We start from the raw sequence: 15,226 nt of genomic DNA, 5'->3' as shown, positions 1-15,226 counted from the left end.
TGCTTCTGACTACTATTTGTGGTATGTTTGTTTGCCTTGCAGAGCGCTTATAGAAATGTCCAGAGGAAAATATTTAGTGGTTCATTTTCAGACATGTTTGTATTGCTTGGTTTCTAGCGCATCTGTAAGATATTTCTCATTTGTAATGCTTATCTCGAGGCCTCTAGTGGCATTATGTTTTTGGCACTTTCAGCATACATGTTTAAAGATAGCTAGTAGAAAGTACTGGCTTTCTATCTTGATTCCCGTGGCCCCAGAAACAGGTGCTGGCATGCAGGCCATACCCTTTTGGTCATTCATAAGTATGTGATATCACTTGGAAAGCATATTTAGCACCAGCAAACGAAGACAGAAGGGAGATGACACCACAATGCGCTAACTTCAAGAACATTATTTTCAGGAAACAACCACCTATTTAACCCATGCACAGTGACTCCACCTCATCCAAATCTTGACCCTCTAAAAAAGCTGTCTCCTTATCTAATATCTAACAAGTTGATCGAAGTGGCACTAACACACGCATCACTATTCCGACAGATAGCCTGAGCCTCAATAATCTCTTGCACATCTTTATCTTTGTGCTTCACAAGAATCCGGCAGGAAGTCCGGCAGGAATCCGGCGAAAAAAGTATGTACTAAACGGTAGTACTGCTTAACCGAAATAGCATGAGATCGCCCACTAACCTGTCAATAACGGAACTCGGAGAGAGTTCGGTGAAAGGGGTAGAAAACATGCAGTATTTAGTCACTTTGTGCGATAATAGTGTTATTTTCGTTCGAGGACGCGGCGGCCTAGCAGCGACGACAGCGGCCTCAAACTTACTGAAGCTGCGAGCCAGCTTTTCAGCCCACCCCTCTTCTCGGCAAACACTCGCATGGAAGATTTCTCGTTGGCGTTGCATGTTCTCTGTGCAGGCGGGAGGTAGCACTGCAGAAGTCGCGAGGTGCCTTTTCCATTGTGGGGTGCTGTTCTCGTCGTGACGATTGCATTCATGAGGCTAATGTAACGCGCAGCTTCTGCCACTGTAGGGCCTGAATCGCCCGTGTTGTTGCCTTCTGTGTCGTCCTTATCACTGTCACTAGGCGACACTTCGGCAACAACAGAGACAATGATGGCGAAAAGTTGAACATCGTTGCTGACATCTCTTCGCGGTCACACCAGCGCTGCCGAACAACTTCTTCGCATTTCAAATGCCACACACCATTGTCAACAAACCAATGTCGCGTGCCAGCGCCGACTTTTCGCGTCACGTTCCATAACACGAACGATGTCTAATTTTTCTTTTATGCTGAGCACCCAGCAAGACACAAATCCTTCTTTGCACGATGCCACAATGCTCTCTGTGGATTCACCACAAAACACCTATGCTTCATGTGCAAATGCACAGGGTGCTTGGAGACCACTGTTCTGATCTCTGAGGCTTGTTATTCTGCCGGGCCCACCTGATGAAGATGACGCACCGCCGTTTTTGCGCGGCGAAAAGTGGAAACACTACGTGTTAACCGATACGTACGCAATATGCTGGTACGGCTTATACGGATACAAAACACATTATGTTCAATGGCTGCTGAGTTGGGGATTTGACTTTACTACTTTTAAAGCGAAACTTTAATGAGGTTTTACTGTATGGAGTTTTACGTCACAAGGGCCAGATATGGCCAAAAAGTTCCACGCACGTGGTGATGAGTTTTCAATGAGTCCTTCATGAAATGGAGAAATGAACAGCAAATCGTGGATGTGGCATGGCTGAGAAGAGGCCTAAAATCAGTAGCTGTAATTTGCACAAAATATGTCAGTATTAAAATAATGACAATGACTACAAATTAGCTGCGACCATAAATGTTTTGTTACACAGGGATGATGTAATAAATATGGAGGTGAAAGTAGCACTGGTGCTCAACGAGGCTTTTGAATGCAAAAGCTGGGAGGCAAGTGTTTTGCGAAAATGCTACCGCAGAAGCAGCCTCTGGAGAGAGGATATGCTGCAAGTCTAGGGGCTGATAACTCACAATGTACTGGCATCTTGAAGAAACCTTAAAACTAACTTGTGGGGGAAAAAAAAGAATGGTTCTATGCCAAGAAACATTGCTGGGTGGAGAGGAATGTGTTGTTTGCATGCTAAAGGGAAGTATTTTTTTCTTTGAGGTTTCAATTCCTGGCACTTGATTAAAACAGGGATTACAGTCAGCATCTAACCTCATTTGCTGCACATAGGAGATTCACCACCAGTCAACTGGTGAGAGTGTGTGCCATACGTATGGCCATCCTAAGACGGCAAAAAATTACCTCAGTTCATCATATTTTCGTAATGGGTGGCCCATTCCCTAACTATGGCTTAACTGCATGCCTGTAAGCACTGCCACTAACTCCTAAGGCTTTTCCACAAGAAAGGCTTCAAATCTATTGCAGGGACAGCTTGTGGGGTTCTCACCCGTGCTCTTGGGACAAAGGAATGACAACACAGTAGTGCAAACAATCACAAGGGCATTTATTGCACCTTTCATAGACCAATGCCTGCTAGCTGAGTTGCTATCCATAAAACATGCCTATGGGCGCGTGACAAATCTAGTAGTCCGACTCACCGCAACCGGATAACGAGCGTATATGTTCGCCCCATGCTGGATCCCAACGCCTGGTCGGTCACGTGTACGGTCACGTGAACGGTGGCGCGTTCGAAGGCGGCCACGCGAGACGGTCTCGCAGAAGCATGGATTGGCGCACGCGCAGCACGTCCGCGGCACTCCCCGGCCCGCCGCCCAAGAGGAAGAGCCTTCCTTTACCGCGCCCAAGTAACCCCGCTGGAGGCGGCGTTAGTAGCGCCATCTCTCGTACTACCTCTCAACCAGACCTACTGCTGCGGGACCTCCGGTTAGCCGGATTGCAGGAAAAGGGAGCTATGCAGGAAAAACATATCAGGGGATGTGCGAGAGTCGCGCATCCCCGCAAGCTATAGAGGAACTGTTCCCCTTTCGTGATAGGGAAGCGGCAGTTTCATCTGCAAGCCTGTTGCCCTCAATACCTATGTGGCCAGGTGCCCAGCATATTATCACATGCTGGCTAGACATATATGCTGTGCACAGCACTAAATAGAGCTCGTTCAGCACAGGATTTTTGTGTTTATGATGCGATGTTAATGCTTTTATGACGTTTAAAGAGTAAGTAAATAAAACAGTTTTTGAAGATTTATATTCCTGATATGATTCACTGCAGACAATAGGGCACATGCCTCAGCCGTAAGGATATTTCTTTATGGGTGCAGGACATCAGATTCAGAATAAGTGGACTGAATGCTGCATAGGACATGCCAGCATGTAACTTTGATGCATCGGTGAAAAATTCCAGGCAAGGGTATTTTGACTGAAATTCAAGAAAGTGAATTCGGATGTGTACTTCCAGAGCATGCTTCGATACCTCAACAAACAATGTGTCCCCATCTACAATTTCCCATCGCCACGGCGGTAACAGCTTTGCGGGGGCATTACGCTGTGCTCACGGAGTGGAAAACCCATTTCTTCACCGAGTCAGCTCACACAGTGAGAAGTGCTCCCTTGCTCTAGGTCAGTTATGGAAAATAGTGGCATATGTAGTGTCATTTATGGTGGCGTGACAAGGATGTTGACAGTCTGAATTAACTTCAAGAAAGTACACAAAACTAGAGGAAGACCTTTGAAGGTTGAGGGACCACTTGTTTGACTGTACACAGAGACATTGCAGAGGGCTTGCCCTGAAGGCTCCGGTTGCAAGGTGGACGCCTAAATTGTGAACAGGATCCAGCATCTTCAAAGCACTGGGTGCAGTGGACTAATAAACTATTGCACCACAGTCAATGAGTGAACGAATTAGGATTTTTATAAGTTTAACAAACAGTTCTTGTCACTGCCCCATGTGGTATGTGGCCAAATTTTTAGAATGTTAATTGCTTTTAAAGATTTACCCTTTAGATACTTTATGTGGAGAATGAAAGTTAGCGTAGTCTAGAATGGTGTCCAAAGATTTGTGTTCTGTGCTCAGAGGTATGTGCTGTCTGTGTAGTTCTACTTCGGGTCCTGCTACGAGCCCTGTCTTTCGTATGAATGGAACACACAACCTTTTATTCTGATTTTTTTTAAAGCCATTTTCAGTGGCCTGTTTAGAAACCTGCTTCAGGGCTACTTGAGCCTGTTACTTGCACACTGTAAGGTTACAGGGTTTGTAACCTATCTGTACTTTGCCGACATACACAGAATAAAAAATGGCCGAAGGCAATGATGTTCGGAGTGAATTCATGTACAGCTGAGGATGCCTCCCTGAGTTACTTCAGTTTCCTGTATGAAAGGATGGGACAATGCATTCCCTATTTTTACCAGGAAAGTCTGAATGTGCAAGTAGCTTTCTATAACATTTAGCATGTTCCCGCAATACATGCTATACATTTAGCATGTTCCCGCTCCCTGCAAGCTGAGTCACCTTTGCGCCCGCATTGGGAGACATCACGCCAGAAAGAAGCAAGGTGGCTGCGGCATGAAACACAAGAACACCTATTTAGATTGCCAAGTTGGCATTGTATATCAGATTCCCCTGACATGCGGCAAAACCTACATAGGCCAGATGGGCCGTTGTTTGAACGTGGGAATCCGAGAACACGAAAGATCAATTATAAACCGGGAGCAACGTCATTTACCCATGCATTGCTTAGACCACAAATGCAGGCCTCTGCTCGACCAAGTTAAGATCCTGCGCAAGTGCCATAATGAAAAAGCACGAGAACTTCTTGAATCATATTATATAAAAAAGAAGGGACAAGCATGCATCAGGGACACATCGGTCATGCTGTACAATAGGGAGGCACGTTTCTTAGATAGTATGTTGAGGTAAGCTACGCCATTGGTTTTTTCTGATTATGGGTTTTTTCTTCTGTTCTGCTGCTGATACCCTGAAGCGCCTGCGCTGGCATGGTGTGGTATATAAGTGTTTTTTTCTCGAATAAACCTCAGTTGTTAGTTTGCGCCTGTCCTGTCTTCTTACTTGTGATTGTCTAGTAAGCGCAACCAATGTTCCCAAACACCCATTGCCAACAGGTCTCACATGATTCCATAACGCCACATTGTGTCGTATACCTTTTCCATATCTAGAAACAAAGATAAGAATCCTTTGTGTATGAATGCAACACAAATGTTTGCTTTGACGTGCATGAGACAGTTGAAGACTGGACTTCTCTGAAACTGCATTGACGAGGATCAAACGGTCTGTTAGATTCCAGGAAATGTAGATGACGATGGTTAACTATTTTTTGGAATAACCTGCAAAGGCAACTCGTGAGTGCAATCGGGTGATAACTTGTCCCAAAGGAGGAGTCTTCCCCTGTTCTAAAACTGGAATGATGTGGCTTCTATATGTATATGTGGAAGGTACCAGCAGCCCACATAGCATTGTAAAGCGCAACTAATGTCATTTGAGTATCACTGTAAAGGTGTTTGATTAAGCCGTACAATTCTTTCAGATCCAGGTGCAGAGGTAAGACAAGCAGTCAGGGAAGCTCTCAACTCGGCAATACTAAAAGGAAGGTTATACGGTTCGTTAAGTCTACATGTGCAGTCAATTACCTGGTGTTCTGCTTTTTCTTTGGTTTTAGGAATGCCTCGGAATAGTGAATTGAACTGAATACATGCTCGAACTGTTCACCAAGAGCGTCAGCCTGGTCTTTGTGATTGTCTTTGAATAATTAAGCTTGCAAGGAATTGCGTTTCTATATTTTTTAATTATGGTCAGTCATCTCTGTCATGAATCACTTAGAGAAAAGCAACCAAAAACAAGTGCACAAAGATTTGCTTGCGCTAAGAACAGATATTCAACTATGATAAATACAAAAAAAAATAATAATAATCAGTAGGCATCATCTTCAATAAACAGTGCAAGCTAAGACAAATGTCCTTCATCCAAGAGTGTCATTCATTTCTTAAGGGGCTTTATCAAGACCAAATATTCACATTCAAATAGGCATCATGTTTGCACACAACATTCTCTTATTCCTCTTTCCGTGAAAATCTTCTATATGAAAAAAGGAAATAAAAATGAGTGTGTTGGATAAACTTTCACATTCTGCCTGCACAAGTAGTTAGTGTTCTAAACAGAAATGGTTGCCAAAAGTCTGTCTGGCTAGCTGACAGAACTGAAAGAGGGCAGTTTTCAACTCAGTCATCTTACCAAAGGTTACCCCTTATGTTTTAAAACTGACATAGCTCATTCTTTGGGAGCGACTGCTATGCTACAGCAATGGCAGGTTTCGTAGTGACGCAATCAAAAACTGTTACTGGTCATTGTGAGCACTTGCGGCACCAAGATGGCTTTATAGCTCGGTAGTGTTATACAAAACCAGCGAGGCATTATGCATCTGCAGCTTATCACTTGCCAAGTGACACAGATTCCCTTGCATGGACCAAAGTGTGCCAGTAAGGCACTGAAAGCAGCAACGAGAGCAGCAGATTCACACCGTGTTACTTACCTCCATGGCGTTGATGAGCATGCGTGTAAGTCGGAAAGGAATCTTCTCTGGAAACTTCTCACGTGTCATGGCAACTTCGAAGCAGTCTCCAAAGTCTATGTGCAAAATCTTTCCACTCAGCCGGTCCAGCATTAAATTGGAAGGATGTCTGACGAAAGTGAGAAAAGGAATTGGAGACTTATGACCTTATATGTGTTAACAATAGTTAAAATGTATGATATATTTAACTTTCCTCTGAAAATATAAGATGTGAAGGTGAATTCTCATAAATTGAATTTAAAGAAAAATGGTAAATGTTACATGCTATAAATGCCGAATAACTAAAGCTGAACCTGAATTCATCGAACTGATTCAATGAAATTTTAAAATCATGAAGTGCTTCAACAGAAAAACATGCATTAGTTTCCTCAAATTAGTGCACCAGGTTTCTTTTGCAAAAGTTATTGCACTGATTGTTCAGTTTGAAAACTGTGAGGTGCAGTATGGTGCATAGATTCACATGAGGGCTGCACTGTTTATCACAATTTTGATGAAGTGCAGCCCTTACACAGGACTCAGTCATTTGGTTTAATTTTTCTGACTACGAGTATGAAGTCCCCCATAATCCTCTGCGAGCTGACAGATGAGCCCCTAGGAGTTGGCTGAGCTGGCTGCAAAAACTAACTGCACAAAGAAAATACGGTGCCGGCGACTTGTGTGATGCTACGGAGGAGCCGGTCATGGCTACACCCCGGACATACAGGTCGAAGCGCAGCTCTCGTCATCTAGTAGCGGCATGTGACAGTACCCTGCATGCAAAAATTCGCTGATGCGTGTGTGCCAAATTAGCGCACCAAACACACTTGCTTCTCAGTTAGAATCCCCCCCCCAATTTTGGGCTGCCAAGTTTAGGGTGTGGTTCTGACAAGGGTTTATACTGTAATACGTAGTTGTCTGGTATCTGGTTGCTCCCTGCTCCAGATTCTAGCTGTTCTGACTTTATTGTAAAGCTACGTTGCATGGAGGTTGGCCCTAAAACATTAAAACAATGAACACGCTTCTTCTTTTTCCTAGATGGAGACTTTGGGAGTGGAAATTTTCCACCATAGGTGCATGGCATAGTGTTGCCAACCTAAACTGGACTGGATTGCGCATAACGTGCAGCACAACATGGCTGCTTGGAGGACTCTGCCCACATGTCTATCTTATCCTTAAGAAAATCAAATGGCTGTGTCAAATTAGCTTGTACAGAACTTCAATTATCTGCCCAGCACAGCTGCTGTAAGTGGCGGCATGAAGATTTACAAGCTTGTTGCTGAACGGTAGACACTGCAAGACCCACATATCAGTTCATTTTTTAGTTTATTTGCCAACACTGAAAAAATCTTTACTCCAAATGTTTATAGAAATGTTACTGGAAAACCATCTGGGTCCTTAGCAATACTACTAGTTCTCGTCTCATGCATGCCAACTGTGATGGCACTTTTTTTCAATACTTTATTTTTTTTTTTGCATGAAGGGGTGACAAATCGTGAATACAGATGCAACTTGATATAACAGACACATATATAACAAAGTATTGAATATAACAAGGTAAATATAATATGTTTCTTCCTAATATCAGCATGTAACGGAGATATGCTTAGAATAAATACTGGGTATAACAAAGGTGTTCTTGTGTCGAATGCAAATTTGTTATAATGTGGTTTTGCTGTATTTTAATTGTATAACAGGTATTCTCACATGAGAAATCCACTCCCACATCGTGACCGACTATTCCATTTAAGGGAAGACTTGGGTTCTAGACAAAAATTTTAAAATCTTTATTCCTGTAGTTATGGTGCTTAAAACTTGGAGGTTATATGCTAAATCATAACATGTCAACCAACAAAACTGTTATGGAAACATCTAAAGATTATTTACATTCCTCAAACATGAAAACCTTTATTTAAAAAAAAATGTTCAGCTGCAGGTGGTATAAAATCAACATTTGACTTCTGTTGAAATAGTGATCTTTAATGGCTCATGCAATCACTAACAAAGATGATCTTGAAAGCAACATAACACATTAGTTACTGACCTGTCCCCAAGTCCAAGTACATAGCCGACCATAGACATGACGGCCAAAGACCTTGTGTAGTTGGTACGCCGATCAAACCACACCTGGATGTAACAACAGACAGCTCTGGTCATGCTTCATGGGCAGTGCCATTTTAATTATGTGCTCTTAATGGAATAATTTACTCACTAACACATTAGTACATGTTGGCACTAAGTTAACAGACTAGTGCAATGTCACTCTTGTCTGCAGAATTGTTTCATTGCTTGCTCACATTGCTCAAAACTACAAGTGACAGAATTTTCATATTGCTATATGACATTCGAAGACGACATAGATCCTTGGATTCAGTGAGACACTCCAAAAGCAATCAATGAGTGAACTGAAGACGACAACATGCGCTGTTTGATGTAGGTTGGCTTTCGTCCTGGCCACTGCTTACTAAACTTGCAAATATATCTTGTAAATAGCCTCCCACCTAGTTCGCTTCCATGTAACCATATTAACAACTGAACATGACCATGTTTCTGTGCTTCTGTTAACACTTGCTTCAGAAATCCACAAAACAGGTATAGTTGCAAAAGGGTATCTCACTGTAGAAGAAGAAGTAAGATACTCCAGGTATATGACAGACCAAGGACAGACCTCTGAGCTGGGGCTCTTCAGCCAGAGAAGTTTGGCTAAGTCATCACCATTGGTGTGCTCGAGGGCATGCTCGAAGACCTCCACCTTTTGCATAAGAGTCAGGTGATCATAGTCCGGCGCCATCTGGTTGTGCATGTGAAAAATAACAGTAGTCAACATGATTATGTCCATGTAAATAGACCTCTTTTCAATAGATGAAGCAATACAGAACAGTAGAAAGTTGTGCAAGTTGGATCAGAATGCCGTACCAAGAGCAATAAGGGAGGATGAAAGTGTTAACACATGCAAGTGCCGTTTACCAAATGGAATTTGTGGGACTCTCACATGCACTTAGGGACAAAGGAATGACAACACAGTAGTGCAAACAATCACGAAGGCATTTATTGCACCTTTCATACACTAATGCCTGCTAGCCGAATGGCTATCCACAGAACATGCCGATGGGCACGTGACAAATTTAGAAAGTCCAACTCACTGTGACTGGATATAGAGCGATTATGTTTGCCCCATGCTGGTCACCAACGCCTGGTTGTTCAGATGTGCGGTCATGCGAACAGCGGCGTGTTTAAACACATGTTTATGTTCACCTATTCCGGTGTGCTGCTCCTAGGCCTTGCGAGGCGGCCTTCCAGAGGCCTGGATTGGTTCACGCTGCTTGCCGACCCCGAGCCAAAAATAAGAGCCTACTCCTTGTCGCGCCCAACTGACCCCACCATTAGACGGCATTAGAAATGCAACACTCGCGCCACTTCTCGTAATATGTTGCAACCACACTGACTGCCGCTGGCGCTTAGCTACGGGGAGAAGCTGGATTACAGAAGATGCAAGAGCCATGCAGGGAAAACAACATCAGGGGACGTGTGAGAGTCAAGCATACCCACAAATTTCAGTGAATATCCAAGCAGATACAGTGTGAGAGCATCAGTAAACACTAGCAAAGGCACACAAGTCAAAATCAGTGCAGCTATGGCACCCTCGGTTAGCATTTTGTGCTTTCACACTAGGGGCCCTGCAACACTTCCCTGAAACACTTCCCTGAAACACTTCCCTGAAACATGACAAATGCATTGGAACCAGTAGTACGTGTTGCTGGGCTAGTCGGTTCATAGTGAACAATTTCAGAGCATAAGATTTATAAGCACTTAGCGCAAAACAGAAATAAAGAGGGGAGGCAACAAGGTAACATGCAAACATGTTGTCCCATTGCTTGTTTATTTCCATTTTGAGCTATATGGCCGTAAATATTATGGTCTGAAATTGTTATGTAGTGGAATCAGTGTGCTGCCTTATAAGAAATATAGTACAGTGAAACCGCATTACAATGAACACCACTTTAACAAGCTTTTCAGATTAAAAAACTTTCCGGAAATCCCCTGCTGATTTCTTATGGTTTCAATGTAAAAATATTTCAGTACTACGAACTTTGGAATAGCTAATTTTTTAGAATAACTGTTATTATTAAGTTTCCATGTCATGTTAACAATGCCTATGTACTACAAACTAATATTCCGAAACCTGGAGATTCTAAGATTTTCATGTGTCCTTATGGCAGCCAAAACAGTAGGCTAGCAGATGAGAAGGCACAGAAAGCAGATGCTGTGGCACACGGGTTCGGAAAACCTGAGACAGTGCTCTATAAAAAAATGCGGGAGATTTTTTTTTTTTGTCTATGCAGTAATGTAATTGACTTAGAACATATGTTCTGGCAGTGCTCCGCATTAACCCTTTCGCTGTCACGGACGTACCGGAACGTCATCGCGCTTCCCCCCCCCCCACAGTGTCGCTGACGTACCGGTACGTTCTCTATGGTGCGTTCAAAATTTCGCGCCAGAGCGCAAAGCTGGCACTCCTGGATTGGCCATGCTATCTGTTGACTCTTTCTACAAGTTCGTATATTCGCCCCGACCTGTGTTACTCCATGTATTGAAGAGTACGGCGCAACTGCCACTCCCCACTTTCTCTTTGCTGAGTGACGTGGTGGCTCCATGTTCGCTGTATCATGCGTCGCGCGCGTGTGGTTATGGGTTCAAGGGTAGTTCTGCCATCTCTGCTGGTTTGAAGGTTTTTATTTTTCTTCTGTTGGTGTGCCTGCTACGGCGCATCAAGTTCAGGCGCACGTGCCGTTGCCTCTCCGAAAAGAGTGATTCGTTGCTGCTTTCGCTCTCTCGCCACACCCTCGCTTCCGACTTGCAGCAGTAAACGTAAAGTCCTTCGAACTTTGTTTAGCCTTTTTCCATCTCCCTTTGTTTTCTTGATCACGCAACGTCCCATTTCTCTGCATTGTGCGGGCGACTGAAAGCGCATCTTCCCTGCGCGCGGTTACTTCAGATGGCTCAGCGCGCGGGACCTTCGTCTGCTCATTGAAGCGGTGGCTCAATTACGATTCAGAATATGAGCCGAGCTCGGATTTGGACTCGGACAGAGTCGCATGCGAGGAAGTGGGTTCCGCATCGTCAGATACGGATGTTGAACGGATTTTATAGTCAGGCTGATGATGATGATGATGTTTACTAACAACAGCTGCAGAACACTGAAATGTGCATATTGCATTGATTATGTTATTTGTATACCAATCATAATCAAAAATAAATTGCTATGTTCATTCCCTGTTATGCTCGTTCCCTGAAACCAAGTCGACACTGGGGGTGTGTCACAGCCAGAAAGGTCCGACAGCGAAAGGGTTAAGCAGCGACCAGGACAACACCAAAGAGCGTTGGGACGTGGCTCTCTGCAGCCCTGAACTAGAAGAATAGACATGGGCAGTCCATCAGGCTCGCGATGTGGCCGAGAGGCTAGGCCTTTCGGTCCCGACGTGGTAGTGGTCGCCCGCTTCGGGCTACGAATCTAGCGTGACCTGAAGGACCTGAATAAAGTTTTTCATACCATACCATACCATTGCACAGGTGACAATGCATCGGGTCTTGCGAGTGCATCCTCCGCCCAGGCAAGTGTTGCCTAGTAACAGAGGCGCCTCTCTTCTTTCTTTCGCCCTTTTTTCTCTGCACGCCTCTTTCTTTTCGTCTTTTTTTTTCTGCAGTCATACTAGCTACGAGCAGGAAGAAATGTAACCTCCGTACTTGCGAGATGCCACACGCTTGCACTTTGCATTTTTCACATGGCATCATTTACGTGTGCTTCACTTCGGAATAGTTAAGGTGTCTGCCTAGACTAAGACAGTTGCGGTGTCTACGGCAAGGAATGTGAAAAAATTGGCTGTGGTTTAGCTCTGGTTAAACCTGGTTGAATTGCGATAGCAACGTTGCAACCTCTTTCTCTCATTCTTCCTAGCTTGCTTAGCTTTCGCATTAGAATTTGACTATTCCGAAGTAGTAGAGCAACTAGATTAAGATATAGACTCTTCGTCGGTAACTTCCATGGCAAGACTGATCAACCAACGTGTAGCAGACCGCTATATATCCCAGTGAAGCCGCCGCAGAGTGAGCGCAAGGTGAGGAGGTCGTCATATCAATGGAGAGACCACCTGTTAGGCGCGACGCCGGCTCGGGGGCCACAGCACACGCGACGAGCGGTTCCGTTCTAGCTGCGAGGGGAGCAAGCTGACATCACGCATTGTCATAGCAACGGACAGAGCTGAAGTCACACCAACTGCTAAGCGCAGCGCCGGCTCTGGGGGAGGGGGGGGGGGAGCACGGCATACGCGATGAGCGGTTAGACCTGGCATAGTATTGCTTTTGCAATAAAACAAACAAACAAGAAATACTGCATTTAGGAGATGACAGAAAGCTTCCTTTTTTGTCAGTAGTTTTCTCAGCGTCAGCTGTGCGCATGTCACTCTTATACAGTGCTTCAGTGGTGCGTGGTGGCAGAATCTAGGGAAAATAGCAACAGCGCAGGCCAAGAGCCAACAGCAACACTTTCGTGAATAGCTCAGATGGCGACAACTTATGAACTGATGGGTTGATAGGAGAATGGCTAATTTTGGGACGTTCACTATAACACTCTTTCAGAATAACGAACAATTTTCGGCAGTCCTGTGTGATACGTTATGTCAAAATTTGACTGTACACCTGAAAAAATTTTACAGAAGGATCTAAGATGAATGGAAAAGGGCAATGCTTATGTCCTCCTTTCCTTCTTGGTTTATCCGTCCCACTGGCAATTTTGAGTCACTACTTGTCTGACAAACTTGGAAGCATGCAAAGGTGTGCACATACTTTTGTGTGACTAAGTGGGGGCCAAAACCAATAATGTATTACAGCAATGTACCATTAAGGAATTCATCTTGAATTTTGACAAAGTGCAAAAACCTTCACCAGGCAATGGTACTTTTGTCCTGGTAGTGCGTTATCATGAACAAAACTTAAACACTGTTTTCCCTTACTTCAACGTGTCTTGTTTGCACCTTCAAATATTATAAGCACTACTAGTATCAAGAAGCACATTTCATAAAGCTTTGCTGTACAGTCAGATAAACTACATGCTTGCATCATCTAAATAAATATCCAATGGCTGGCATCATTGAGCTGTTACCGCTTGATGTTGGGCGATAGCTGGGCAGTAGCTCCAAAACAGTTGCAGAGCAGAGCTAAATTAAAGTTACATTTATAAATCTCACGTGCCACATCTAGCTGCAAAACTTGGCACAGATGTTCACAGCTCTGTACTCTACCCCTGAAAAGTATTCATTCATCAAATTCATGGCCCTTTTGGTCAAGGAGCTTGACTGTCATATGCAACAGAGAAGGTGCAGGAACAATATGTGCTATCAAGTGAATGTTTTGCAGATGGAACAAAAAATCTAAAATTGCATGGCCCTTTGCTGGCTTGTGTGCACAGTGATACATGTTGCAGCTAAGCAATGATACAATGTACAAGATGCATGCAACTTGTGACCAAAGAAAGACAGAGCCTCAGGACTTGTTTTCAGAACCAATGATATGTGGACAACGTTAGCTTCATTAATCATGGTCAAAATCTCACTCTTTACCCGTAGCATGATTCGGTGTTCAATGTTGAGCAAAATCTTCTTCTTGTCCCTGTAATCTCGAATGAGGGTGTGCAGAGTGTCGCAGTGAGGCACCCAACCAATCAGCCCACTGTTTGTGGACAGTGGTATGACTGAATAACGCTGAATGCTGCATGAGAAAGTAGAACAAAGTTGAAATGACAACGACACATGAGACTAAATACCTATACATATATATAGCTTTAAAACATACAATTGATCAACATTTTACCCTGCTGTTACAGATTCCAAGAGTGGTCACACGTCAAGGAGCAGGACTTCCCGCAGTGTACTGATCAACGATCACAAGGCATAAGTAACGGCCAGATGTAGCTTAAAAAGGCCCTGAATTACCCCTCGGACTTGCTGAAAAAGCACATTCCATGGATAGCATTTACTGCTATGAACATACCAGCCAAATTTTGCAGTCATGCATGGCATGTGGAATTCACAAGAAGAGTGCAAAGTCCCCCTTTTCTCTAATGCACTCTTTTCAACTGATGCCTGCTCCTCACTTCTTTCTGGACACTTTATTTCGTAATATAGCAGATTTCCATACATTGCTGCTATTGGCCAAAAGTTGACATCAATCAAGAAGGATGTTTCGGTCAGTGCGCTTCTTCCTACTGTTACTGTGTATATTTATTGCCGAAATTTAGTAAACAGGCTGACGTAAGCGAAAATGTGCTTTCGAATTTCGATAATAATTATTTACATCAGGGAGAAGCCGACTATCGTCTGCTCAGGTGTGGTCGTGGCTATATTAAGCTTCGGCCACCTTCCTTATCGGTGTCGCAGCTGTTGGTTCTCGCTAATTTTGATTAGTTTTGAACACTCAACTAGCCTCGAACCATGTGAAGCTTAAGGTCAGAGCACACGCACACTCGCCAGTGTGTGCTTAGTCCTGGTCACTTTTCAACAGATGCCTTGGCAGACTTTGCTTTGTAATCAGCTATTGATAGCGTTTAAAAATGTGCAAGTTGGACGTGGCTACTATCCGTCAATCAAGCTGGTGCAGGACAAAGCCTGTCTGCACCATGCAGCATTGCCAGATGGGAGCACATAAGTTTAAGCACGCAATCTAAACCCGTTGTG

The 15,226-nt window shown here is 43.9% G+C and overlaps 1 protein-coding gene across 3 annotated transcripts in view; it reads right to left on the bottom strand.

Annotated features, from left to right (window-relative positions):
- Nucleotides 1-15,226, bottom strand: part of mTor (serine/threonine-protein kinase Tor) — a 504,957-nt gene that overhangs the window by 38,432 nt on the left and 451,299 nt on the right. For all 3 annotated transcript variants that reach the window (XM_065435416.1, XM_065435418.1, XM_065435417.2), the window contains 4 exons: nt 14,114-14,261; nt 9,166-9,288; nt 8,542-8,624; nt 6,483-6,630 (listed from right to left, as the gene is read on the bottom strand). In XM_065435416.1, the coding sequence (XP_065291488.1) occupies nt 6,483-6,630; nt 8,542-8,624; nt 9,166-9,288; nt 14,114-14,261 (502 nt within the window). The remainder of the gene's footprint in view (nt 1-6,482; nt 6,631-8,541; nt 8,625-9,165; nt 9,289-14,113; nt 14,262-15,226) is intronic.

The sequence above is a fragment of the Dermacentor albipictus genome, chromosome 2 (genome assembly GCF_038994185.2).
Source record: "Dermacentor albipictus isolate Rhodes 1998 colony chromosome 2, USDA_Dalb.pri_finalv2, whole genome shotgun sequence".
NCBI classification, from domain to species: Eukaryota; Metazoa; Arthropoda; class Arachnida; order Ixodida; family Ixodidae; genus Dermacentor; species Dermacentor albipictus.
This window is presented reverse-complemented; position numbering and strand designations above follow the sequence as displayed.